This window comes from Capra hircus, chromosome 25 (assembly GCF_001704415.2).
Source record: "Capra hircus breed San Clemente chromosome 25, ASM170441v1, whole genome shotgun sequence".
NCBI lineage: Eukaryota > Metazoa > Chordata > Mammalia > Artiodactyla > Bovidae > Capra > Capra hircus.
The window spans coordinates 35,459,573-35,484,303 of record NC_030832.1 but is presented as its reverse complement, the minus strand read 5'-3'; the positions used below and the strand labels follow the sequence as shown (position 1 = coordinate 35,484,303).

Below are 24,731 nucleotides of genomic sequence, written 5' to 3'. Positions count from 1 at the left end.
CTCCGCAGTCACAACAGGTTTATTGTCAGCAATAAGCACCTCGATGCTCTCCCGGGGGGCACAGCCCAGGAGCGGGTGGGGTGGCGGCTGGGAGCAAAGCGGGTGCTGAGGTCCAGGCCTGGTCTCCTGGGCTCTGCGCTCCCTCCTGCCTCTCTGGATCTGAGAAGTGTCAGTCCATCTGGGAGTGGGCCACCGTAAAGGGTGGCTTCTGGCTGGCTCTGCCCTGGGCAGGAGAGGAGGGCCCTGGCGCAGCCTGGGGCAAGTGGTAGAGATGGCGGCGGGGAGCAGCCCGGCCTTACAGAAGAGCGAGAGCAACTGAAGCTCCCTGGAGACATCAGGCGGGCGATGACTGGCCAAAGCCTTGTCAGCCCTGGACTCTGGAGCCCCCAGACCCCTGGCTCCCCCAGCCCAGGAGGGACCTGGGCCCTGCACCCCAGTAAGAGGGAGTGAGGCAAAACAATGAGAGTACGCGGGGGTCTCCCAGCACTTGGCAGGGCGCGGCGCAGCCTGTGGGGCACCTCACGTCTGCAGCTCCAGGATGCGGCTCGGCTCCGAGGGCGGCGAGCCAGCTGGGCTGGACCTGTGGGCCTCCTGGAGGTCCCCGAGAACCTGGAACAGCTCGGCCAGTGGGTCCCCAGGGGCTGGAGGCAGATGCGGGGTCAGAGAAGAGAGGGCCCCCCCAGGGAGGGAGGCCCCACCCACAATGCCCGAAAGGGGACTGGGGTGGGTAGCACCTACCTTCCCCAGGGCCCGTTGGCCCGCGGCCTGCCTCTGGGCCCATGCTCAGCTGTCGGTGTTTCTCCCTGTGGGGAGAGAGGACAGGGTGTGAGGCTCCCATGTCCCCATGGGACCCAGGGTGACCCCAGCTGGGACTCCTGAGCTGGAGGGGGTCCTGGGGGCAGGGGCCTAACTTTTCCAATCTACAGGCAGAGATATGGGCCCAGGTCTCAGCTGGCCCCCACTCACCGCCCTTGTCCCCGCTTCCAGCCCCTCCCTTGGTCCCCCCTCACCCCTCACCCCCCACCACCCCGGCAAAGGCAGTTTGGAAACCAAGGTTGAACCGTGTCACTCCTGTTTTGGAGGGCCCTTGGGAAGAGGGCCAAGCGGAGCCTGAACATCCCCTAGTGTTAACTGGCCACGGAATGAGTTTCTTTCTTTTGGGAACAGGAGACAGTGATTTTTTTTTTCTGGCCACATTGCACAGCATGCGGGATCCTAGTTCCCAGACCTAGGGTCAAACCTGCACCCCCTGCATTGGAAGCACGGGGTCTTAACCGCTAGCCCACCAGGGAAGTCCTGAGAGTGCTGTTTCAAGTGTGGCTCCTGACGCGTTCACCAATGGCACCCCGGGCCGCACAAGTACAATCCTCTGTGCGCTTACACAGAGGGAAGGCGAGCAGCCTTCGTGCAGACCTTGTGCCCCTTATTGAGAAATTCTATGGGCTCAGCCCTTTGACTGTCTCCTGGATCTATTCTGGGAGAGACGTGTCCCTCTGCTGAGGTCTAACAAGGTCCCCCATCTCAGGTGCCTCAGGTGACCCCGGGGGGTCAGTCTGGTCCCTTACTCCTCTGTTCATTTGCTTCTTCAACATTTACTAAAGAAGAGAAATCTGTGCTGTTTAAGCAAACAAATGTATAATAATCTGCCTCAGCAGTTGTAGGAAACCAGTGCAGCAAGGGGCCTTGGACAGGTGATCGGGCCAGAGGCTGGAGTTCCTGGTGGGGCAGAAGTTCTGGGCAGCAGGCTGGAATGGGCCAGGGCTGGTCAGAGGCTCTGGAGGTGGGGAGGCCCTCAAGGCAGGCTGTGCTGGTTAAGAGCCTGGGCACTGGTCTCACCTGAGCCCCAGGTAGGTTGGGTTCAAATCTTTGCGCTCTCTGTTGCTTCCTGGCTTAAATGGGGGATGATAAGAATCCACCTGTTTCAGTAGCTGCAAAAAGTGGTTTTTAAAAAGCATCCCATGTTTTCTAAGCTGGAGTCAGGGGCGCTTCCCTGGTGGCTCAGGGGTAAGTAATCCTCCTGCCAAAGCAGAAGACACGGGTTCGATCCCTGGTCACACATGCCTCGGAGCAACTAAGTCCGTGTGCCGCAACTCTTGAGCCTCTGCTCTAGAGCCTGGGAGCCAAAACTACTGAAGCCTAGATGCCCTAGGGTCTGTGCTCCACAACAAGAGAAGCCTCCCCAATGAGAAGCCCTCGTGATGCAGTTAGAGCACAGCCCCCACTCACTGCAACTAGAGAAAAGCCTGCAAGGCAATGAAGACCCAGCACAGCGAAAGATATTTTAAAAAATAAAGAACAGAAATAAAACTAAAATAAGCCAGAGCCAGGGCTGAGAACCACTGAATTAAGTGAGTTTGCTGACAGCAGTCCCGGTGCTCCGAGGGCCCCACGGAAGTACTGGGCAGATGAGGGGGCAGGGTCAATCAGGGCGGGAATCAACCACAGCCTGACCCTGGGCTTCCACAGCCCTTGGCACCTTCATCCAAAATAGAGCCAGCCTCGTGCTGCAGAGATCCAGGCACCCTGCCCTCCCCAGGTGTGGATGCCTTAGCCAGGAAGGTGTGGGGGCTGGATTAGGAAGGAAGAGAACAGCCACCATGGAGAAGCCCTGAGCCTGATCCTGGCTCTGGCCACCCTCAGCCCCCTGCACATCCCCGGGGGCTGCCCAGGCTCTGCCGCGTGGGCCTCACTGCCCCTGAATGGGCCTCCTCACCTCAGTGCAGCCTCCACACCCAGGAGGTGCCGATAGATGAGCTGAGCCTCCAGGTCGTGGTCGAGAGGGTCATTCCACTCCTGCAGGGTCACCCAGGACCGCGTCTTGTTGCAGCCCAGATCTGGGGGCAGAGAGGGGACAGAGTGGTGGGCAGGCACTGTGAGCTTTCACATCTAACTTCCTGGGATGCAGATGGGGAAACTGAGGCCTAGAGAGGGCAAGGGGTGGACTCAGGGGCCCCCCGGTGCAGGGCTGGGCTGGGGGCACAGCCTGGGAGGGCTGGCCCAGGGCCGGTCGGTGGCGCCCACACTTCAGGGGGCAGCCCCTCATCTCCCTCCTGTTCAGCTCCTGAGCAGTAACTGACATAACCGCAGGATGTGGAAGTTATGCAGGATACAACCTAGGGTGCTGGACCACTTTCTGGAAGATTCCTGCCTAGAAGGAAGCTGGGAGCAGCCAGGAACCATAAGGTTATGGTGAGAGGAGCCAGGAGGGTTGTGCCTTGGAATGAGCTGGCTCTGCCACGTGCTGGCTTCACGACCTTGGCACAGACATCCGCCCTCGCCAAGACTCAGTTTCCCCCTCTACAGTACGCGGCTATCAGGCCCTGCCTTGTAGCGCCCTGGGGAGCCCTGCTGCGCCACTGACGAGGGTTCTCGTCACAACGTTATAGCCGGAGGCTGCAGGCCAGGCCCATCACCCAGGGACATGCTCGTAACAAGCTGCCCTTGCTCCCTGTCAGAGCCAGGGCTGAGCATGAGCGAGTGGGCCATCTTCCCAGGGCCTGGACCACGCCGAGCTACGGGGCTCAAGGCTTGGCCCGGCCTGCAGGCAGGGGGTTGCTCAAAGTGCTGAGTGTCCTCTGTGACTGGGGAGCAAGAATTCTGTAAAGCAAATACAGATAATGCAGGAAGATCTGGAACCTTCAAGAACTTTGCTGTCCAAGAAGATAGCCACTAGCCACATGAGACCATTCATATAAAAATGAATTGAAATTAAAATAAATTCAAAACTCAGCTCCTTGGCTACACTCACCCCATCACAAGTGCTCAACAACTGCATGTCCACACATGGCACACACACAGTGTTGGGCCATACAGATACACACCATTTCCATCATCACTGAAAGTTCTAGAAGCTTCTCTCTGCCATCCCTCTAGGGCCCAAGGCCCAGGGTACCCCCAACTCACAGCTCCAGTATCGGGCTGCCAGTGTGGTAATATGCAAATTCAGGAGCTCTCTTCAGCCCTCTTTAGCAAGGAATCCCTAAGGCGTGTTCCTCAGAACCCTGGTTCTGCAAGAAGCTCTTTCATTGGGCTGAAAAAGGCTTCCCTGGGGAAGGAGTTTGGAAAGAGCTGAACTAGATGGCAGCAGATATGGGATTCTAACTCTGGCCTCCTCCAGGGTCTCTCAGGCACCCACAGGCTTTGTACACACCAAGTGGCAGTTCCCAAACCACCGGATCACGGGACCCTTTCTGCCCAGAGCACCTGCATGGCCTGGCTGGCCTCAGGAGTGCCCACAGGTGCCCAGGTGGCTCCCAGCTGGCCAGCGAGGTGGGGCTCCAGAGCCCCATGTCCTAGGCAGGGGCCTGAGGCCTATGGGGGACGGACTCAGCACTGTGGCTTTCTGGCCTGCATCCCACCTGTCTTGTCCCTCTGGTGGCAGCAGCTCCATTTGTCCCCACGGAAGATGCCAGGGTGGTAGGAGCCCAGCAGGCCAGTGTTGTTGATGCAGACCTTCCGCAGCGCAGACAGCCACTGGTTCAGCTCGTTCACACACTGCAGGGGATGAGGGGGAGGGGCCATGATGAGAGGTCACCGCCTCCAGGAAGCCCTCCATCCTTGAAGCTGCCCTGCCTCTCAGGACTACATAGTCTTGAGAGTTGGCTCAGCAGCTTTGGGGGAATTAGAAAAAGCTGCCCTTTCTCCATACGCAGGCAGCCCACACCCAGCACATGCCCTGGTGAGGGAGCGAAGGCTGGATGTCAGCCCCACTGGCCCCCTCGGCCAAGCCCCTGGGCAGTCCCAAACCCGCCAGTCATGTGTACTGGCTCTGCTGTTACCATTTCTCCGCTGTGGCTCTAGACTCTGACCCATCGGGGAGTCCTTGGGGGTTGAGCCCCGTCAGACAGGTCTGTGACCTCCCACCCCTGCATCCAAGACAGTCACTCTGGGGAACAAAGCACATCCCCTCCCACTTCTCTGTCCCCCTTGTTCAATGTCCCTGCTTAAATGCTGCCGTCACAGGCCCTCCCTGAGCTCCCCTCCCTGCCGCACCCCACTCTGTCCCCTCTCTCTCAGTCTCCATTGCCAATGTCAACAAAGCGCTGACGTTAAAATAATGTCAAATATTTTCACTGACATTTAAAATATTTATTTATGGATCCATCTCCTTCCCTGTGATGGAAGCCCATGAAGGCAAGGACTCTGTTCTGTCTGCCGTGCTACCCCCATCACTTAGATTAGTGCCCGGAACCTAGAAAGGACTCAATGAATATTTTTTAGATGAATGAATGGGTGAGTGAATGGGTTAATACGTGAAGAGGAGAAGGAGATCTGAGAGAATGACCCACAGCCACACACTTGCACAAACGATTGTTATGTGTGGAAACATACGTACGCACACACACAGAAACACACAGACACCAACTTAAGACAAGTTCCAACAAATGTATACAATGTGAAGATTCAAGACACGGGGACGCACTCATCTACGCACTGGACCACCCTGAGACCTAGGACCTATGTGTGGGTGCCAAGACAGGGCCACACAGACATGGGCATGGCCTCCCAGGCACCCAGACCCCGAGAGACACACCCACGACACTCACATCAGCTTTCACACCCATGCTGTGCCTGATACAGCGACAGGCGGTCGGAGGCTCACTCAACCTTCACTCTAGCCCACCCACGGTGGGGAGAGTTTCCCACAGGACCCCCACTGGCCGTGGGCCCCCCTCCGCATGGCCCACACCTTGCACTGCAGGTAGGCAGTCTGGAGCCTGCCCGAGTCATCCGTGTAGATAGCCTGCATGACGTGGGAGCTGCCGAAGCTCTTCTCCTCCACCTTCTCTGCTGCCCGGATGTTGGCGAGCTTGATGAGGGTGCTTTTCTAGGGGGATGGGGACAGGGGAAGGGAGGCTCAGGCCGAGGTCACTCCCCTTCCTATTTCTGGGCCTCAGTCTCCCCTTCTGCAGCACCAGGAGTTGGCACTGGGGATCCAGAGGACTCACCCTCCCAGGAGCCTGCTCTGAGAGTGACCTCAGCCAGGACAGAGTACAAGCTCACTCAACCTGGCCTCTTGGGGGCCTGAGCATGCCTCAGTGCCCCACCTCACTCACACCCCTGACCAAGAAGCCAGGGCCAGACACTGCAGCCGCTGGCCACCCCAGGATCCCCTAGAAAGAGGACCTTCTTCCTTTTGGGTCTTAAGTCACCCTATGGCTGCCACCAGGAGCTGGCCCCTGCCTGGCTTTCTTCTCCAACCCCGGTGGTCCCTGAGGTGGGCCAAGAGGCAGGGACAGGTGCCTCCAGGGTGTTCCAACCCCTCAGAGCCCCTCTTACCCTCTGCCGCCCTTACCCACCTTGGAGCTGGGGGTCTTGGCAAAGCTGAGGGCCTCCGTGGTGAGGGAGAAGTGGAGCTTCTTAAAGGAGGAGGATGTGAGGGGGCCTTTGCCCTTGGTCCTATGGATGAAGAGCGGCCCCTCCTTCACCGGGGGTGCCTGCAAGCTCAGGGCCCGCTGCAGGTCCAGCTCTGCGGGCCAGAGAGGGAAGGCAACACGTGAGCCCTGGGCGGGGGGAAGGCGGGGGGGCGGGGCCGGGGCGGAGCAAACTTCAACATCAGGCTGTGGGTGGAGCAGCGAGAGGCACTGAGGTGGGCGGGGCAGGGGCGGGGCCACGCCCTGAAGAGCTCACCGTCTTTCTCCTGGATGTCCACCAGCTTGGTGATGAAGTCCTTCAGCTGGGCCACGCCCTGGCGCACCATGGGCTGCAGCGGTTCCATCCAAGTCTCCTTAGCCCTGGAAGCTGGCGTGTCCATGTTGCCCACGTTCTGGACCGCCTAGGGGTTCGACAGCAGGAAAAGCCAGACTGCTCGAGTCAGACACCAGGCGACGGCCGCTCCCACCACCCACCACCTGCACCCTGTCTGTGCTACTCCCACAGTAGAAATGGAGGCAGGGGCGACCCAGGCTCTGCTCAAGGGCCCACTCTATCCCACTGGGGACCGGGGCGGGGCGGGTCACAGTTCGCAGTCTTTGCTGCTACTGCTGCTAAGTCACTTCAGCCATGTCCGACTCTGTGCGACCCCATAGACAGCAGCCCACCAGGCTCCTCTGTCCCTGGGATTCTCCAGGCAAGAACACTGGAGTGGGTTGCCCTTTCTTTCTCCAATGCATGAAAGGAAAAGGGAAAGTAAAGTCGCTTAGTCATGTCTGACTCTTAGCGACCCCACGGACTGCAGCCTACCAGGCTCCTCCGTCCATGGGATTTTCCAGGCAAGAGTCTTTAGGGAACTTATAGTTGGGACTGAAAGTGAAAGTGAAGCTGCTCAGTCGTGTCCGACTCTTTGCGACCCCATAGACTGTAGCCCACCAGACTCCTGTGTCCATGGGATTTTCTAGGCAAGAGTACTGGAGTGGGTTTCCATTTCCTTCTCCAGGCAATCTTCCCAACCCAGGGACAGAATCAGGGTCTCCCGCATTGTAGGCAAGACGCTTTACCATCTAAGTCACCAGGGAAGTCCACAGTTAGGGACTACTTGGGCCCAGTTTATTGATCTTCTGTGGATTTCACAGCAGACTCTGCTCCACCGGGTACCCTGGCCCCAGCCTGGTGCCAAGAAGATAAGGGCAGCCTGGGAGTCAGTAGATCTGGGAGTTAGAAGGTCCCGGTTCTCCCAACATGTGGTGCGACCAGGCCTTGGGCACCCTCCAGCTCGTGGACTTGTTCCCTTAATCATGAGACTGGGCGACCATGAGAAAGCTTTGAAAACTATGAAGTGCCGTGCCGCAGGAGGGCACCGGCGGCCTGCCACAAGGCGTTCCTGGAGCCGATGTGAAACACAATGGGGAACATGGCAAGGGCCCCAGTCAAGCACCCAGCTGGGCATCTTCCGCCAGGATCCGCAGCCCCGGACCTTGGCCAGCAGGAGCAGGGTGCGGCTGGTGCGGGCGTCCGCGTGCCGCTCTCGCAGGTGGAAGAGCTTGGGCGCCAGGATGGCGGGAGAGACGAAGCGCAGGCACAGGAAGCTGGTGACGGCGATGAAGGGCACGTTCTGGAAGGGCATGAGAGAGTGGGGGGCTGGACTCCGCGAGGCCTGGGCTCTTTTGACAGCTCCCTTCCCTTTGGGACTCTCTCCCTCGCTCCCGTGACCTTCCCGAGCTCGGCCCCAGCCTGGGCTTCTAACCATCAACCAGGCCCCTTCCTACCAGGCCCTGAGACACCCACCGCTTCTTTTCCCGCCACTTTCTCCCCTCCGTCTAGCCCCACCGACAGAGGGCGCACCTCGTCCTGGGCGCTGGGGAAGCGCTCGCGCACGCGCCGGAAGAGCTGGCGGAAGGTGGCCCGGACCACGGCGGGGCACGCGCGAACCGAGCGGCTGAGTGCGCTCAGCAGCGCCCCCAGGTGGGCGCGCAGCGTCTGCGCGCTCTGCTCCAGCACCTCGGCCTCGGTCTGCGGGCGGTGCAGTCCAGAGCACCTGAGTGGGCCCCGGGGGCGGACCCGCCGAAAGATCGAGGTCAGCGCCTGCACCCACGACTCCGACAGGGGCGCCCGGAGACACAGGTGTAGAAAGACATCAGCCAAGACAGGGACACAGTCAACGCACAAGTGGGCACAGCGGACGAAAGGCCGACTCAGGCAGAAAGAAACACACGCACACTTTCACAAAGGGCCTGACCCGTCCCCCTGTCCGTCCCCCACCCCGCCCTCAGGGGTCACCCCTGGCCTCACCCTACATCCTTGACCTCCACCTTGCTGGGATCCAGCTCCACGTACTTCTTCTCCTCAAATACCCTGTCAATGATGGGGCCCAGGACTCCGTGCAGATACCGCATCCCTGCCACCTGGGGGCCACCGCGAGCAGCGTTGGTCCCGCCTCCCACCTTCGGCTACCGGCCCTCTCTCCCCGCAGCTGGCCTCCCAGCTACCATCTGCCTGCTGTAGCCACCCAGGGTAGAACCTGGCACACACAGAGGAAAGCTGCTCAACACACTGCAGCTACATGAATGAATGAATGAGTGAAGGGAATTCTCAGCCTTAAAGGGCCCCGGACAGGAGGCAGATGAGTCAAGTTTAAGGCGCAGCTCTGTCTCTCCGCCTCTAGGAATCTCAGTCTCCTCTATAAAACAAAGACAATATACCATGCAACCTCACCTTCAGAAAAGACTCCATGGATTTGGAGGCCAGAGAATTGCTCCGGAACAGGGTGTTCGCCTCACCTACAAGCAGAGGTTCTAGTGGGCAGGGAGTTGAGAGAGTGACAAGGCTTTGGGGAAGATGGAGGAGCTTAGGACTAGGGGCTCCTTGCTAACCACTCAGTAAAGAGCCTCCTGGCCACCTGTCAACTCAGCACCCCATCTCTGCCTTTTGCTTTTTCCTTTACTTCCGAATCTGACCCATCTCCCTCCTTAACTGGACCCCTTGGCCTCCTGCAGGAGGACTCTGGGATTTCTCACCTCCGAGCATCCCTGGAGTCCTAGGCTTCCGGCTCTCCACCCCAACCCGGTGCCCTAACAGGCCACTCCCTCCCAGGCCTCACAGGTGCGGCTCAGCTCCAGCTGAAAGAGCAGGTCCAGGAAGTCTTTGGCCAGTCCTTGCCCCAGGAAGAGCTTGAGCAGGGTGGTGGCCACTTCCTGGCGGCACTCCGTGCTGGTCGTCTCCTCAATGAGTGAGATCAGCTGCCCTGGGCCCTGCAGGGGGCGGCGAGGAGAAGCGGGGCTGCAGGACGCACAGGGGAACCCCAACCCTTCCCTCTGAGGACCGCAAAGGACCACGGAGAAGGCAGCCTACTGTCCCAAGGGACGGAGGGGCCCTGGGCACTGGCTGGTTCTGACAGCTCAGATCTTCGCTCTTCAGAGCGTGTTTAGAAGGACAGGGAAGACACACCCACGGTCCCTGAGTCTCCCGCCTTCCCCCGGGGGCTTCTCACCTGGTTGCCCAGCTTCACCTCTCGGCACAGCAGCTGCACCAAGGGCTGGTAGCAGCCGGATGGCAGCACCGTCTCGTCCCGCAGCCGCACCTCCAGCTGCAAGGAGCCCAGGTGGCCCCTGGAACGGGCAGCCCGTGACCTCTCCACCAGGGACCCAGGCCGCCCGGGGCCAGCCCCTTCCCCACTGCCTCTGTCTTCCCTGCCATCCCTCTGAGCCAGCCGGCCCTCCACCGAGGTCTCCTCTCACCGTCTCCTCCACCTCCCATTCTCTGCCCCGGCTGTTCTGTTTGGAAAGCCCTTGCTGCCTCCATCCTCAGCGGAGCTCCATCCGTCTTCAAGGCCTGGCTCCCTACCACCTCGAGACCCCTGAGGACCCCAGGCTTCACCCATGTGGGCCTGCTAGGCTCCCCGGCCTCGAGTTTGTCAACTCCCAGAGAACAGCTCCCATGTGTGTATTTTACACAGGAAGCAAATCCCCAAGCTTCATGGCAGCCTGCCAGGGGAAACTGAGGCTCAGACTAGGTAAGCAACTTGCCACGTTAGACCTAACTTCCAAGCTCCCCTGTTCTGACCCCTCCTGGGGAGGCTGCTGACCAAGGCTTGATAGACCCTAAGGCCCCCCACCCCCACTACCTGCAGGACAGCCCGGCTAAGTGACGAGTGACAAGACTGCCGTGGCTGGTTCTATGGAAATGTCTTGGAGTTGGACACAGCGGTCCGCCCAACCCCTGTCCTGATGAGGGTGTGTGTGTAGGGACGGGGCTCTGGGACCTCCTGTGGACTCACAGAGCTGAACCATTTGAGGTGGGGACACTGCTGTTCCTCCACTTCTGGGCTGAGTAGAGGGCAAGGGGGCCAGGGGGCTTCCTTATACGGTTGCCAGATTCACCAACATAAAAATACAAGGCACTCAGTCACACTGAGTATCTTAAATATGTTTGTCTCATACACTTCATGGACATACGCTAAAAAATCAGTTCAAGGTTTATCCCAAATTCAGCTTTACCAAACATCCTGTATTTTATCTGGCAACCCCATTCCTGGAAAACTGAGGGGAGAGTAAGAGCTATGGCTCAGGGACACTGACTCAGAGCTCTGGAGACTTGAACTCTGGTCTAGGGTCTGCAGAGACACCCTTAAAGGGAAAGTATCTGAAGGCTTGTTCTAGAATCTGCCAGAAGACGGAAAGCAGGAGGCTTGTACTGCCTTGGAGCTCTGAGGTCAGGGCTGAGCCCAGGACTGTCAGAAGGGAAAGAGGAGAAGATGCTGGCCTGGTGGACAAGGGCACAGGAAATCCAGGGCCGATCACTCACCCCCGGCCGGCACACCTGCCTGCCTGCTGGAGCCGAGGCTCAGCCTCCCAGGGCCCAGACCCGCCACCCCTGCGGCCAAGCCCCAAGCACTCACTCTTCCCGCCGGCTCTTGGACTGGTCAGGCTGCAGCCGGAACCAGCCCTCCTCCCGCTGGGCTGCCCACAGTCTCTGCACGTTGACCACCACCTGGGAGCGGGACAGGCCGTGGTTGTTGGCGGGGGAGAGGTGGGGACGACCCAAGGCTGGGATCCTCGTTTCTCTTCCTTGCCAACCACTGTTCTTTGGAGAGGGTGTACCTGCTGAGGGTCCCTGAGCACCCGGGGGATCCCAGGCCTCCTGAGTGCCCGGCTGTGGGATGGGACAGCCGGAACGGAGGCCGGCAGGGGTGGCCTGAAGGGGCAGGGCACTCACTTTGCCCAGGAAGTCATTGCGGCTGACAAGGTCCCAGTCCCAGGCCTCCACACACAGCGCCTCCGCCGCCCCTTCCTCCAGCTCGAACTCAAATGTCTCGTTCCAACGTGGGTAGCATGACTTTTTCACGATCTGCCCCAAAAGAAATCCCTGATCACTGGAGGCGGGCTGACTCCACCAGTCTCCCCGGGGCCACCAGAGCGCAGGGCCACCCCACACACCTCCCTTGGGTTCCCTGCAGGGGCTCTGAGGCAACAACCCCTCCTTGTCCGCACAGAGGCCCCGAGATAGCAGAGGTAACGATTCCATGTCCAAATCCCTACTCACTTCTCAAGTGGGGAAATCGAGGCCCAGAAGGGGTAAGACATTAGTCCAAGGCCACACAGCAAAATGGTAGCAGGCTGCCCTGAGAACCCAGGTCTCGACGCCCTCCCCACCAGGGGCAAGTCCACCCCGCCCCTGCCGGCTGTTTCCCGGAGTTGAGAAAAAAGCAGTGTGGGCAGGGGTTGGACTTGGCAGATTAACCCCTAGGTGGGCAGACTGTCGCAGCACACCCAGGCCAGGGGCGAAAAGGCAGCAGAGACCGCAGAAGCTGGCACCAGAAAGGTGGACCCACCGTGCACCCTGGGAGAGGCCACCCTGCTTCCCCGAGCCTCCTCTGAGAGACCGCAGACCTCAGCTGACCTCCCCGGTGATGGTGATAGAGGATGAGGCCGTGAGGGCCTGGGCAGGTCCCCGAGCCCCTGGCTGCTCCCGGCCCCTCAGCGTCCTCACCGAGGTCTCCTGCGTGCGGCCGTTGTATCGCACTCGGACAAAGGGGTCAGAGGCACCATTCCGGTCCTTGGGGGCGAGGTCCCTGCAAGCGACCAGAGCACCCACTTGTCACCCAGCCTCACCCAGGTGACACCCCCTGCCCCACTGTGAGGTGACCCTACACCAGGTTGGAAAGGCCTGGGCGCAAGCTGGGAGGCTGCGGCAGTCTCTCCGTTTTCTAGACCCTGACTCCCCCTGCGTTCACCCCATGGACCCTCCCACGTGTTCCCCACACCAGGCTAAGGTCCTCCAAGGCCCCTTCTGACTCCAGCCAGCTGCTGCGCCTCCTTGGGTGGCAGGGACGCAAGGCAAGTGCGGCCTGGAATAGCCCGGCCCAAGGGCACATCTCACTGCCCTCCGTTCCCAGGACAAGGCTCACCTCTCTGAGCCTCGGTTTCCTCATCAAGAAAGTGGAGAAGACAATCCCTTGAATGGAGATAACGGGCTCCTAGAAGGCCTACCCCCTCCTACTTGGCGGGGGCCCTTGGGGAGCAACCCCCACCACCATCCTGCCCTCTCCCTGCAGCTGGTCCTTCACCAGGACCAAATCTGGCCACGGCGCCCCCAGCTTAGCACCCTCTTTGGAAGAATCACGAACCCCCTCCGCCTTCCCTTCCCCGGAAATATAATTTTCTGCTCTTTTCTGTCTTTTCCAGTTTACGCCTCTTGTAACTGCTTCTCTTTCCTCCTCAGAACTGCCTATTAAAATTCCAGAGCGTGGCCTTGAGAATCTGCCCAGAAACAGGAGGAGAAAATGTTCTTCCTGCCTCTGCAACAAAGGCAGCTCCTTAAGGGGCCAAGAGCCGAGGACAGCAGGGGACAAGTCCCCTCACACACCAAAGGGGGGTCTGACTGACCGGTGTCCCCCCTTCGTCCCCAACCCCGTCACTTCCTAAGAGGCGGCCAAGTCATGTGCATGTGTGTCAGCGTGCATGTGAGCGTGTGAGCACTCAGGTTACACACAGCCTGGCCTGGGCGAGGCTGAGGACGGAGGAAGTGAGTGGGCAGAGGGGTGGACGGTCCGTGAGGATGACAGGGTGCGAGGGGACTGACTGTAAGTCTGCCCAAGTCCAGCCATTTTCCCTGGGGCTGGCTGTGCATGTCCCAGCCCCGGGACGCAAAATAAAGCCCAGCAGAGCCACAGGCCTCATGTTCAGGAGGCAGGCTTTCCTCCAGAGTGGCCAGCCACCCCGTGGGGACTCCACAGGTGCCAGCCGGCTGGTGGGTCCCTCCACAGGCCGCCCCCACTCCCACCCTGGAGGCAGGCAAGGACCCGGTGGAGGTGGGTTGGAGCCAGAAAGGAAGGTGCTTCTCACAGAGTGTGTGTGACTCACACTCAGGCCCCGACGGGAGTGGAGTCTGCAGCTAAAAATACCCTGGTGGGGGCGGGGGGTTCCCTGGCACAGGTGACAGCCCCAGCTTCCCATCCAAGTCACTCTCCCTCCAGGGAGAACCCCACCCCTTCCTCTGGAGATTTACAGCAACTCCTTTCACCGCCCCCACTACCCTACCCTACCCTACCCTACCAAGGGCTCCCCGCCAGCCCCACAAGTCAGGCCAAGTTGACAATGAAGTTAAACCCAGGGGAAGCCCAGTCCTGGCACTGGGGCTGGATGATCGGGGAGCAGGGTCCCCTCCCCCATCACCCCCACACCTCGAGGATGCCTGGAAGTCCAGCATCAGACCAGCATCCTTGCCCCTAAGAGAGACAGCCTCCCACGGGGTCACCGGGGCAGCGTCTTCACGTCCCCAGGACCCCCCCAGAGCCCGTCATCCAGGGAGGAAGCCTGGTGGCGTCAGGGAGAGGAGGCCTAGCACCCATGGCGGGCTTCTCTAGTTCCGGGGGGCCCCCTGCCCAGCTCCCCATGGCTCACCTGGCCTCCAGCACAGAGCAGCGCAGCCTGCAGGCGCGGGTCCCCGGAACCACCTCCAGCCGCAGGTGGATCTCGCCCTGTACCTCCTCATCAGGGTCGACCTCGGTCAGGTGGGCCCACCCGCTGAAACCTAAGGGGCCGCAGCTCAGCCAGGGGCCTGGCCCTTCTCCCACAGCGGCCCCACCCAAACGCCCCGGGCCCCTGACTGATCGCCTCGAGGACCTCTCAAGCTCCCAGGAGGCCAGGGCTGCTGCCCCCAGTGGCAAGCGGGGACACCAAGGGTCAGGAGCTGAACAGCGGTGGGGTCAAAGTCCAAGTCCAGCGTGGTCCCAAGCTGCATCTGGTGGCCCTGGCCTTGCCCCATCCTGGGACAGGCCTCTCTGCCTCAGCTTCCCCATCTTAAGAGATGGGGAGAGTGGGCTGCCGGGAGGAGGATGCAACAGATGGGGGTGCAACAAGAGGATGGCATCACGGGGGCCACTGGCCCCTGAGCGGCCAGCTGGGGCCACAAGCAGGAGAGGCCTCAGGCCTGGCAGGGGCCAAGAGGCCCCGTGAGTCAGCAGCGGCCATCCCCGCAACCAGGCCCGCCCCAGCCTCAGGGATGGGAGCAGGTGTGTGCCGGGGAGGCCCCTCAGGAGTCACGGGGGCTCAGGCCAGCAGAGCCTGAAGCACCTCTGAGCTCCTGGTCTGAACCTCCACCGGCAGATGGTGACTCAGCCCGGAGGAGGCGGCATCGGGTCACACGGCCAGGCTGGGGCAGGGCTGACCCCTTCAAACAATATCAGTGTCCCCCAATCCTCCAGGGGCTCTCTAGCCACGCCCTGCCCCAGGCCAACCCCCTCAACTGAGGACACTGGGGACCAGGCTGAGGAGACCTGGTGGGGTACACAGCCAGCCAGACTGGGAGGAGGGAACCCCACTCCTCAACAACGGAACATAAAGAGGCCCCTTCCTCTGTGTGCAGAGGTCTCAGATCTCACTAGCAGCCCCTCATCGCCCTGGGGGGAAGTGGTCCCAACTAGGGGGGCAGAATGGCCCCAGCTACAGGGCAGAGGCCAGGGAACAGGCGACGGAGAGGGCCATGGGCCCTTCGGGGGAGGGCCGTGACGGCTTTCCTGAGCACAGGGGACTGAAGGATCCCAGAGGAAGGTCTCAGATCAGGGGACGGGCCGGGGACTGGGCAGACCAGTGTAGGGGAAGGCAGGGGACGAGAAGCTGGCGTGGCCTCCCTCCTGGGGTCTTACCCTTAGGGTGAGCGGCCAGCGTGTCCCTTGTAAGGCAGACCTTCCCGATGACATCATCCCGGCTGGAGGGTGGAGAGGGAGCCCGAGCTGGGCAGGGCTGGTGTAGAACCGGAGACCCCCAACACACCCCACCCCCTTCAGGGCCCCTCTCGGGAGCAGGGAGGCTGACACTGCAGTCACTTACAGGAGCCTGCACGGAGCAGGGCCCGTGACCCTCTGGCAGACCCTCTTGGGGGCATGTGTCTGCACGTGGACTTACGCGTGTGCCTACCTACACACCCAGCTCTTCTCTCTGGGTGCCTGTGTCCAAGCTCACACCCCCATGCACACACAGCCCAGCACACACATGCAAGCGTAGTGGGGTGTGAGCATAGCGAATCCACACACACGGACACAGATGCTGCACACATCCAAGCCCTGTGCCCTGCAGGTCCCCTGGGCTCCCCCTCCTTCCAGGCTGTAAAGAGGAGGCAGTGACCCGCAGTCCCAAAGAGGGACGGGGGGCGAGGTCCAGGCCCCGGATGGGGAGCAGGGTTGTACCCACCTGAGAGCATCCTCGTCCATGACGTAGAAGGCCACCGAGTGGAAGGTGGGCGGCAGGTGCACCTCGTACTCCTCGCCCCAGAAGGGGCAGAGGGTCTTCCACACAGTGGCAGTCCTGCAGGAGATGACCCTCAGCACCGCCCACAGACCCCTGGCTGGGACAAGGCAGTGGGCGCTGCGGGGCTGGAGCCCACCCGTCCCTACATCCCCCTCCGTTTCCCGGAACAATTGCTCTGCTGAATAATGATTCTCCCTGTCCCTCCATTGTCCGCCACCCATCATCCCCTCCTGGCCATGCTCTCTGCCCTGGCTGGGGCACTGGCTGCATCTATCAGGCCATTTTCCATTTGGGGAAACTGAGGCCAGAGTTGGCCGTCTCTGGCCTCAGGTCACACAGCAGGACAATGGCAGAGCCAGGACCGGAAGCCTAGCTTCCCAGCCTCCCCTGGCTCCTGATTCTGAAGAGACTCGCTCGCTGAGGGTGGAGGCAGGGGGATGGCCAACCTGACTCTGGGGACAGATGGTCCTCCTGAGGGGGAACCTGAGAGCCAAGGTCTGGAGCCTGCCCCACAGAGCCAGCTCTGGTTCATCCCAGGGCAGAACCCTCGACTCACAGGGCTGCAGACACTTTCCTGGTGGTCCAGCGGCTAAGACTCTGTGCTCCCACTGCAGGGGGGCGTGGTGAGCTCCATCCCTGGTCGCAGAACTAAGATCCCACATGCTGTGCGGTGTGACCAAAATAAACCCCGCAAAACTCCTAGGGCTCAGCAGGGTAAGCTGAAACCCTCCAAGGACCTTGATGAAGGCTCAGGGGATCACCTTCACCCCAACCACTTCTTGGACAGGCCACTTGAACTCTGGGGCCTTGATTTCCCTGTCTGTCCTTGAGACAACCCGAGCAGTCAGGCATCTCCCCACCCTGCTCCCGCCATCCCCCAGTGTCCATGCTCTGGAGAGAGCCTGGAAAAAGGCACGCTGTTTGCAGGTGGGAAGCACTGTGGGGCTGACGTAACCGCCTTGGCTACTGATTAGCAGTGGGCACCCCAGAGGGCAGAAGGGTGGAGCAGCTCTGGCCATGAACTTTGGAGGCAAAGGCCTTCATGGGAGAGGATACCAGACAGCAAAGACCCTGCCCAGCATCATGGGGCCCATGGGGAAAGGGATACAGCACAGGGGAAGTGGCCATTCTGGGCAAGTTAGCTTTTTTTTTTTTAATAGGATGTGATGCTGTTGTATGGAACTCATGGTAAGTATTGGAGCTCATGGTAAGTATTAAACAGGCTGCAAAAGGTTTAGCATAGGGCCTGGCAGAGTCCATCCTTCCTGAGTGACAGCTGTGGTTACCAGCCATTATCCTCTGGCCCTTTGGCCGGTTGTAAAGTTGTCAGGAGGAACAGAGTGGGTGGGAGGCCCTTGGCTGAGAGCCCAGCACATGGTAGATAATCCTTCTATGGGCGTTAAGGCCAGTAATTAGCAAGGCTAGTCGGTCTTTTCTCACCTCCCAGCAGGCTGTCAGGACCTAATGGGCACCAAGAAATCAGAAGCTTCAAGCCCTGGCCATCTCCATGCAAATTTCACACGCCCTTAGATGTGGGAGTTGGGGGGCGGGGCAGGAGGACTGGACGGGGCTGGCGGGGCGGGGGCAGTACCTGATGATGGGCTCGTTGTCCACCTTCACAATGCAGTACGGGTCGCTGCTGCCGGTGCTGCAAGAGACGGGAGGGACTGCTGGGGGCGGGCGGGCCATGGGCACCCCTCCTCCCACCCCAGGAGAAAGGGCAGTCCAGGCTGAGGCACCAGGTCCTAGGCTGGGACCCAAAGACGCCTCAGGCTGAAAAGTGTGCCCCCACTCCTGGTCTGGGAGGAGGCTGGTGAGGCAAAGGTGGGAACCTGCACCAAGGCTCCCCAGCCACTGCTTCTCCAGCTCAGGACAGGTCTCTTCTCCTTCCTGCCAGCTCCCACAGCCCCCAAACCCTGCCTCGTCCAGGGGAGGACAGAAACAACAGTCACAAAAGTCCCTCCACCACATCAGTCTCTCCTCTGAGCCTTGGTTCCTGCTGTTCCTTCTGCCTGGACTGCCTTTCCACTCCTCCCAAGACCCCTTCCCAGCCCCCCTCCTCTGAGAGCCCACACCTGTCCCAGAGGCTGGGAGTAAGGTCTCCCCTCCCATCCCAGCACTGCTAGTGAGGTACTGTCACCAACTGCCTCCTCTGCCTGACTATAACCCGAGAGTAGGGACCACCTCTGTGTTGACAGGGCTTGGCACAAGACTGCGTCCCCGTGAGTGTTGAGCGGAATGAATGAATGAATGGACAGCCATTAGCCTCAAGCTCCCAGCCATCTGGGAAAGAATAAATACGGAAGGCAAGCCAAGATGGCTTGGTTCCTCCCGTCTCTGTTGGCGGGGGATCCCTGGGGTTGAGGGCAGCCCTGGCCAGGCCCAGGGTCTCTCCTGAGCAAGAAGCGGGAGTGAACTTTCTCCAGAAGTGCCCTTCAGGTCTGCAGCTCATAAAATGGAAGATGTTGGATTTGCATGTTGGAGGTTGGGGAATTCCAAGCCCAGCTTCCCTACTCAAAAGGGGATCCTCCTGCAGAGGAAGCTACTGGAGACAAAGGTTCTCCTGATACCGATGGGAAATGTCTCCCAAGACTCAGTCCCTCCTCCCCGTAGACTGGGATCTGTAACACCAGCTCACAGGGTGGCTGACCTGATGTGAGGGCCAGCCCACAGACTGTGTTTAGTAACTGTTAGCACCGCCCGGAACTCTCTGATCTTCCCTTTGTAACCCTCTCCCATTGTTCAAGAGCCCTGCCCCCTGGTTGGGAAACTAAGATTCTACTTTGCCTTGCAGCAACTAAGCCCCAGCAAGGCAACTACTGAGCCCTCCAGCCACAACAGGAGTCCATGCACTGCAGCTAGAGAAGATCCCATGTGCTGCAATCAAGACGATGCAGCCAAATAAATAAGTAAATACTTTTGTAAAAAAAAAAAAAAAAAGAGTAGGCTTTTACGGACCTGAGCCCAATGGTGGTCCCTGGCCAGCTGTTGGGACTTGTGCTCTCTGCCCTCATGAGGCCCTTGGGCTGGGCCCCTTCCCACTTCTTCCCCAAACCACTCACTGCTGCTGCTGGCCCAGCCTGGCTCCTTGCGGGGCCTCTATATTTAGGGCCTTGGCAGTTTCCAGGCTGTAGAAGGGGGAGGATCAGGGCAAATCCTGAAATAGCCCCGGGACCGTCCCCAGGGCCGCTGGGCAAGGGAGCCAGCGGGTCACCGGTCACCATGAGACTCAGCTCCTCTCTGGCTGGCCCAGGCACCGGAGGATGGGGAAGAAGCAGGACAGAACCAAGCGGGCTCTGGAATCTGTTCGGGGAGCACCGCTGGGCCCTGTGCCCTTAAGAGGACTAAAAACCCACGAGTGGAAGTGGCAGAGAGGCGGGTGGCCACTGTGTGATGACCACCCCTCTCCGAACTGTCTCAGTCAAGATGGATCACCAAGAATGAAGGCAAGCTCCCTGTCCTCAGAGGCATCCAAGTGCTAGCTGGAAGGGATGTTGCTCGTGAGTCAGGCTTGGGGCTCATGAGGCCCAGGGGTGCAGGCTCACCACCATCACTCCTGCCTCCAACACTCAGGGAGGGCCTCCTGAGATTTCTGAACCCCTGCCATGCCCAAATGCTTTGCATGGCATTTGCAAGGCTGGGTCCTCACTGAGCCCCACAGCAAGCTTGCAGCCTGGGTCCAGACATGATGCTTGGTCTATCAGCAGAAGAGTGGATCTGACTCCTGACGTCTCTCCCTACTGGCTGTGTGGCCCTGGCAAAAGACTTCCACATCCTAAGCCTCAGTTTCCCCATCTACAAACGTTTGTTGTAGCATTTGTTGGAGCAGTGTTCGGTCGCTCATTTGTGTCCGATTCTTTGTGACCCCGTGAATGGCAGCACGCCAGGCTTCCCTGTCCTTCACCACCTCCCAGAGTTTGCTCAAATTCATGTCTATTGAGTCAGTGATGCCGTCCGAACATCTCATCTTCTTCACCCCCTTCTCCTCTTGCCCTCAATCTTTCCCAGCATCAGGGCCTTTTCCAGCGATCAGCTGTATAAGGCAGATATGAGACAACTCATTGGAAAAGACCCTGATGCTGGGAAAGGTTGAGGGCAAGAGGAGAAGCAGGCAGCAGAGGATGAGATGGTTGGATGCCATCAGTGACTCAATGGACGTGAATCTGAGCAAACTCTGGGAGACAGTGAAGGACAGGGAAGCCTGGCGTGCTGCAGTCCATGGGGTTGCAAACAGCTGGACACGACTTGGCGAATGAACAAAGAGGACTGCATGGGAAAGGTCCTCAACACATCTGAATCTCCTCTACCGTGGAGCAGGTGTCCCTGAGGGCGCCGAGAATGCCGAGACGAATGAGTCATGGTTCCTGTGCTCAGAATCATGTGGCAGGGGCAGCCCACAATGGAGCAGCTGGTACCAAGGGCTTCATCCTAACTCCAGCTGACCCAAAGTGCTACAGGGCAAGGAACCCTGCCCAAGGGCACCAGGGAAAGCTCTGGAGGGAAGCAGAAGTTTAGAAAGGGTCCTGAAGGATGAATAGGAGTTTTCCAGCGGCCCATGAAGGGAAGTGCTTGAAGGCGGAAGACTCACACATGTGCGAGAGCAGGGCAGTGGAGGCCAACAGCCCAGATGTGAGGGCCTGAGGTGGCGCGGGTTCACAGCTGGATCTAAGAAATGCTTGATGAGTCAGAGCTGCCTATACCAGCCACTATGGCGAAGACAGACCAAAGGAGGGGAGGGGAGGGGAGTACACAGGAGGCAAGAAAAGAGATTCTGGAAGCAGAACCCACAGAACTTAGTGACCCCTCCCCTGGGGATGGAGGCACCCCCCGAGGAGTCTCTCACCTGCGGAGAGGCAGGGCTGGGGAACCGGGCATCAGGGTGGGCAGAGTGCAGTTTCACTGCCCTCGGCTGCTAAGAGCCTGGAGTCAGGCACTAGGGCCAGCGCTGTGGGGATGGGGAGGGAGGCGACAGACGGAGGGGCTGCACCTCCCAGCCGACACCAGCCGGAGGAGGCCAAGCTGACCTAGATACCGGTGCCAGCAGGGGGGCGGGGGGCGGTGGGTGCTTGGAGGCTGGGCCTGGAGACCGAGACCCTTCTCAGAGCTCATCCGCCTCCCCGCCCGAGAGACCACATTCCCAGCTCCAGCTCCCCTCCCCTCCCCTCCCCTCACACAGCGAAACCCACCTTGACACAGCCCGCCCAGCACCCTCCCTCACCCATCGCCATGGCAACTGCTGAGCCTGGCCTCCTCAGGCCCAGGGGGCCTTGAACTGGAACTGCTGGTGGCGCTGAGCGCGCTGGGAAACTCCCGGGGACCACTGTGCTCGCGAGGGAGGTGCCTGAGACCCCTCTTCCTGCGCCCCACTCCCGAGTCCGCCCCCCCACCCCCCTGGCATCCCGGCACCCGCTGAGGAGCCCAGGGGTGGGGAAGCTGCCGGCCGGCAGACTTTGGACCCTAGGCTGCCTCCGGGCTCCCCGCCCCCGCCCCTCCTCCAGGCAGCCAGGCCCTCAGACTTCATACTTTCCATCACCCTCCACCGAGAGGGATTTCCACCTCCAGTTTACGGCGGGGAAACTGAGACTTGGTGGACAAAGAGCCGCCCAAGGCTCATAGGAGGGAGGCGGCAATGGGATCAGACAGCTCAGCTCTGGCACCTACCGAGAAGGGTGGAGGTGGGGAGAAGGGGGAGGGGGGTGTGCTTTGGAAACCTCAAATCTGGCCAGGGGCCGGGGAAGGTCCTAGATGTCAGTGCTTGTGAGGAGCCCTAGGATTAAGACCTTGCTCTTCCACCTGGGGCCAGCATCTCCCTGTTTTCGGAGCCTCCGTTTTCCCATCCGTAAAATGGGCCAGTGACAGCGGCCTTGCTGGGTGGTTTTAAGGGTTAAAGGCTGCTCCTCAGGCAAAGCTGAGGACACAAGAACAGCGACTCCCGGGCCACCCCATCCTCCACAGATCCTGCCTCTAGACCAACAGGGCTACTCTTCCTTCCCTTTTCAAAGGCACAGCAGGAAGCCCCAGGGCATTTCGGGTGCAGGGTGCATACTGCCAGGAACTAAGCGTTCCAGAACTCCTGAGGAAGACCCTTCGTTTTTAGGGGGGCCCTCCACCCCCTCCAGCCACACCCCCCGCCGTGCACAGAGACAACTCCTTTTCTATGTCTCCCCCACGCCCGCTCCAGTTCTATCGGAGCCCCTTCCGCTTGTGGGCCTCCGTCTTCCTTCACTGAAGGCCCCTTATAGACCCCCCCGCCCCCTCCCCAGTCCCGGGCCCTTCCCTGTCATCCCCTGTCCGGTGTTCCAAGCAAATCTCACTGTCCCTATTTCCCTGCCTGTCTCCCACCGCAGCCGCACTCGCCACACCCTCGCCACCACTGCTCTACTTGTGGGCGGGCCGTGTAGACCCCAGGAAGGTGAGGCGGGCATAAGGGGCAGCACCACTCCTGGACAGTTCGGGTTCCCATCCCCAGGCTTGCTCACATGTCCTTGGCGGGCAGGTTCTTCCCCTCCACGATGCGGATGGACAGCGAGCTGCGCTTAGCCATCGCGGGTCCGCGACGCGGGGTCCTCAGCCAGGGGAGCCGGACGCCAGGTTCCAGTGCAGCGGCAGGCAGGCGGGCGAGGGAGCGAGCGCTGGACTGGGCGCAGGAGGGGGGCGGGCCCCGCGGGGTGGGGGAGGTAAACGCGGGGGCGGGGGAATCTCGTCCACTTCATTCACCCTCCCCCCGCCCCCGCCCCACGTGCGGGGACACAGCGCCCGGACGGACCAATCGGCGGCCGGGGCTCCCCGGGTGGGCGGGGCCGGCCCAAGCCGAGGCGTTCATTGGGCACCCGAAGAGGTGTGCGGGCGGGGCCTGCTCCGGGCGGGGGCGGCGATGGTTGGTCCCGGCTCGCTGGTGGTGGCGGGGGAAGCGGAGGGGCCAGGGAAGCCCCACTAGTCAAGTGGAGACTCGAGGCCGCAGGTGACGTACGCCAGGACCCGCGTGGGCCACGGGCGTGGTCCGAGTGTCTGTACCCAGGCGTTCAAGGGTGTGGGCCCGAGTGTGAGCTGGGAGGCGTGAGCAAGCGCGGGGACGCGCCGGTGGGATCGAGCGAGGAGGACAGCACTGGCCCCCGGGAGCTGACTCGGGGAGGCCCCTGCAAAGGTGTAAGTTGAACGAATAAACAACTGGATGAATTTGGCAAACAAACAACAGGTGTGTTGGTGTTAGACTCTCGGGGACCCAGAAGGAGGTGAAGCGGGGCAACTCAAACGTCCCGGGGATCCAGAGGTGTGGGGATTAGTCTGAAAGAGCCGGATTATTTGGGGGAGCCTACTTGGGAGAAGGGGACTTCCTCAGTTGTCATCTCATTTGCGCCTTTTACATGCCCGGAGTGGGAGACTGGATGAATCGCTCAGGTTCACAGAGGGAAAATTATGTGCTGGAAGGTCACACAATTGGCCCCCTAGGGTAGGCCTCCCCAGAGCTTGGGGCCTGACTGGGGACCTTTCCACGAGGGCAGGATCCTTCTCTGAGACTCAGTGTGCCCCTTCCCAAATCTAGAAGTCACAGTCCAGGTCTGGCACAGTGGCAACTGGCTCTGGCAGCTGACTCAGGGGTGGGGGTGGGGGTAGGTGGGAGGGGTATTACCCCAAGCATAACTGCAGACTTGGGTCCTCACCCCAGTCCCACCACTCCCTTGCTGGGTGATGCTGGATGGCTTCCTAGACCTCTCTGAGCTGGTTTCATTCCATCACCTGCAAAGAGGGAGCACTGACACCTACCAAAAGCACCTACCAAAAGGTATGGGGGTGCCCAGCAGGTTCTATTTTCTGGTACATTTTGTATTTTCCTGTTTTGTTATTTATACACTTACACGCATGCTTTACCAAACTCAGAAGGCTTTGAAGGTTTACAGTACCTTCAGAGAAAAGTCAGTCTCTTCTCTCCCAGCCACACAGATTCCTTCCCCCGAGGCACCCACTAGTCCTGACACCTTGTCCGTCCTTCTGGACTCAGTCTCTGCCTACAGTGCATCAGCAGACATTTATTTTGTTTTCCTTTTTATACACAAATAATAGCTTAGTGGTTACTCTGAGAGTTTCACTTATTCTGTCTCAGGGAGCCGTGCATATCTGTACACAAAAAGCATCCTTATTCTCCTGGCCGCTTACCCAGTTTTCCTTCACGTGGAGGTCCATCCATCACGTCTTCGATGTCCCCTGTCAGTGGATGAGCAGGGTGTCACCATCATTTGCTTTCACCAAACAATTGCATGGCTCACACATGGAACAGGATGGTTTCTCAGGGTACCTAGGGTTGTTTTATCAGGTAGTTTATCAAGGCCATTATCAGTTCAGTTCAGTTCAGTCGCTCAGTCGTGTCTGACTCTTTGTGACCCCATGAATCACAGCACGCCAGGCTTCCCTGTCCATCACCAACTCCCGGAGTTCACTGAAACTCACGTCCATCGAGTCGATAATGCCATCCAGCCATCACATCCTCTGTCGTCCCCTTCTCCTCCTGCCCCCAATCCCTCCCAGCATCACAGTCTTTTCCAATGAGTCAACTCTTCGCATGAGATGGCCAGAGTACTGGAGTTTCAGCTTTAGCGTCATTCCTTCCAAAGA

The 24,731-nt window shown here is 60.0% G+C and overlaps 1 protein-coding gene across 2 annotated transcripts; it reads right to left on the bottom strand.

The window, feature by feature from the left end:
• On the bottom strand, positions 1-22,665 carry LOC102184306 (ras GTPase-activating protein 4). 2 transcript variants are annotated; one of them, XM_018040393.1, is made up of 21 exons: positions 22,601-22,665; positions 17,713-17,769; positions 16,065-16,178; positions 15,521-15,582; positions 14,277-14,406; positions 12,364-12,445; positions 11,590-11,721; positions 11,273-11,364; positions 9,866-9,983; positions 9,476-9,626; positions 9,091-9,155; positions 8,668-8,780; positions 8,221-8,413; positions 7,853-7,990; positions 6,631-6,775; positions 6,300-6,469; positions 5,690-5,827; positions 4,359-4,494; positions 2,714-2,834; positions 739-803; positions 1-641 (listed from the first exon to the last, which is right to left on the bottom strand). In XM_018040393.1, exons 1-21 carry the CDS (start codon positions 22,663-22,665, stop codon positions 520-522), a joined length of 2,409 nt encoding a protein of 802 aa, XP_017895882.1. In that variant the 3' UTR covers positions 1-519. The 2 variants fall into 2 exon arrangements, with proteins under 2 accessions (XP_017895882.1, XP_017895883.1); XM_018040394.1 differs by lacking the exons at positions 1-641; positions 739-803 and adding an exon at positions 1,731-2,017.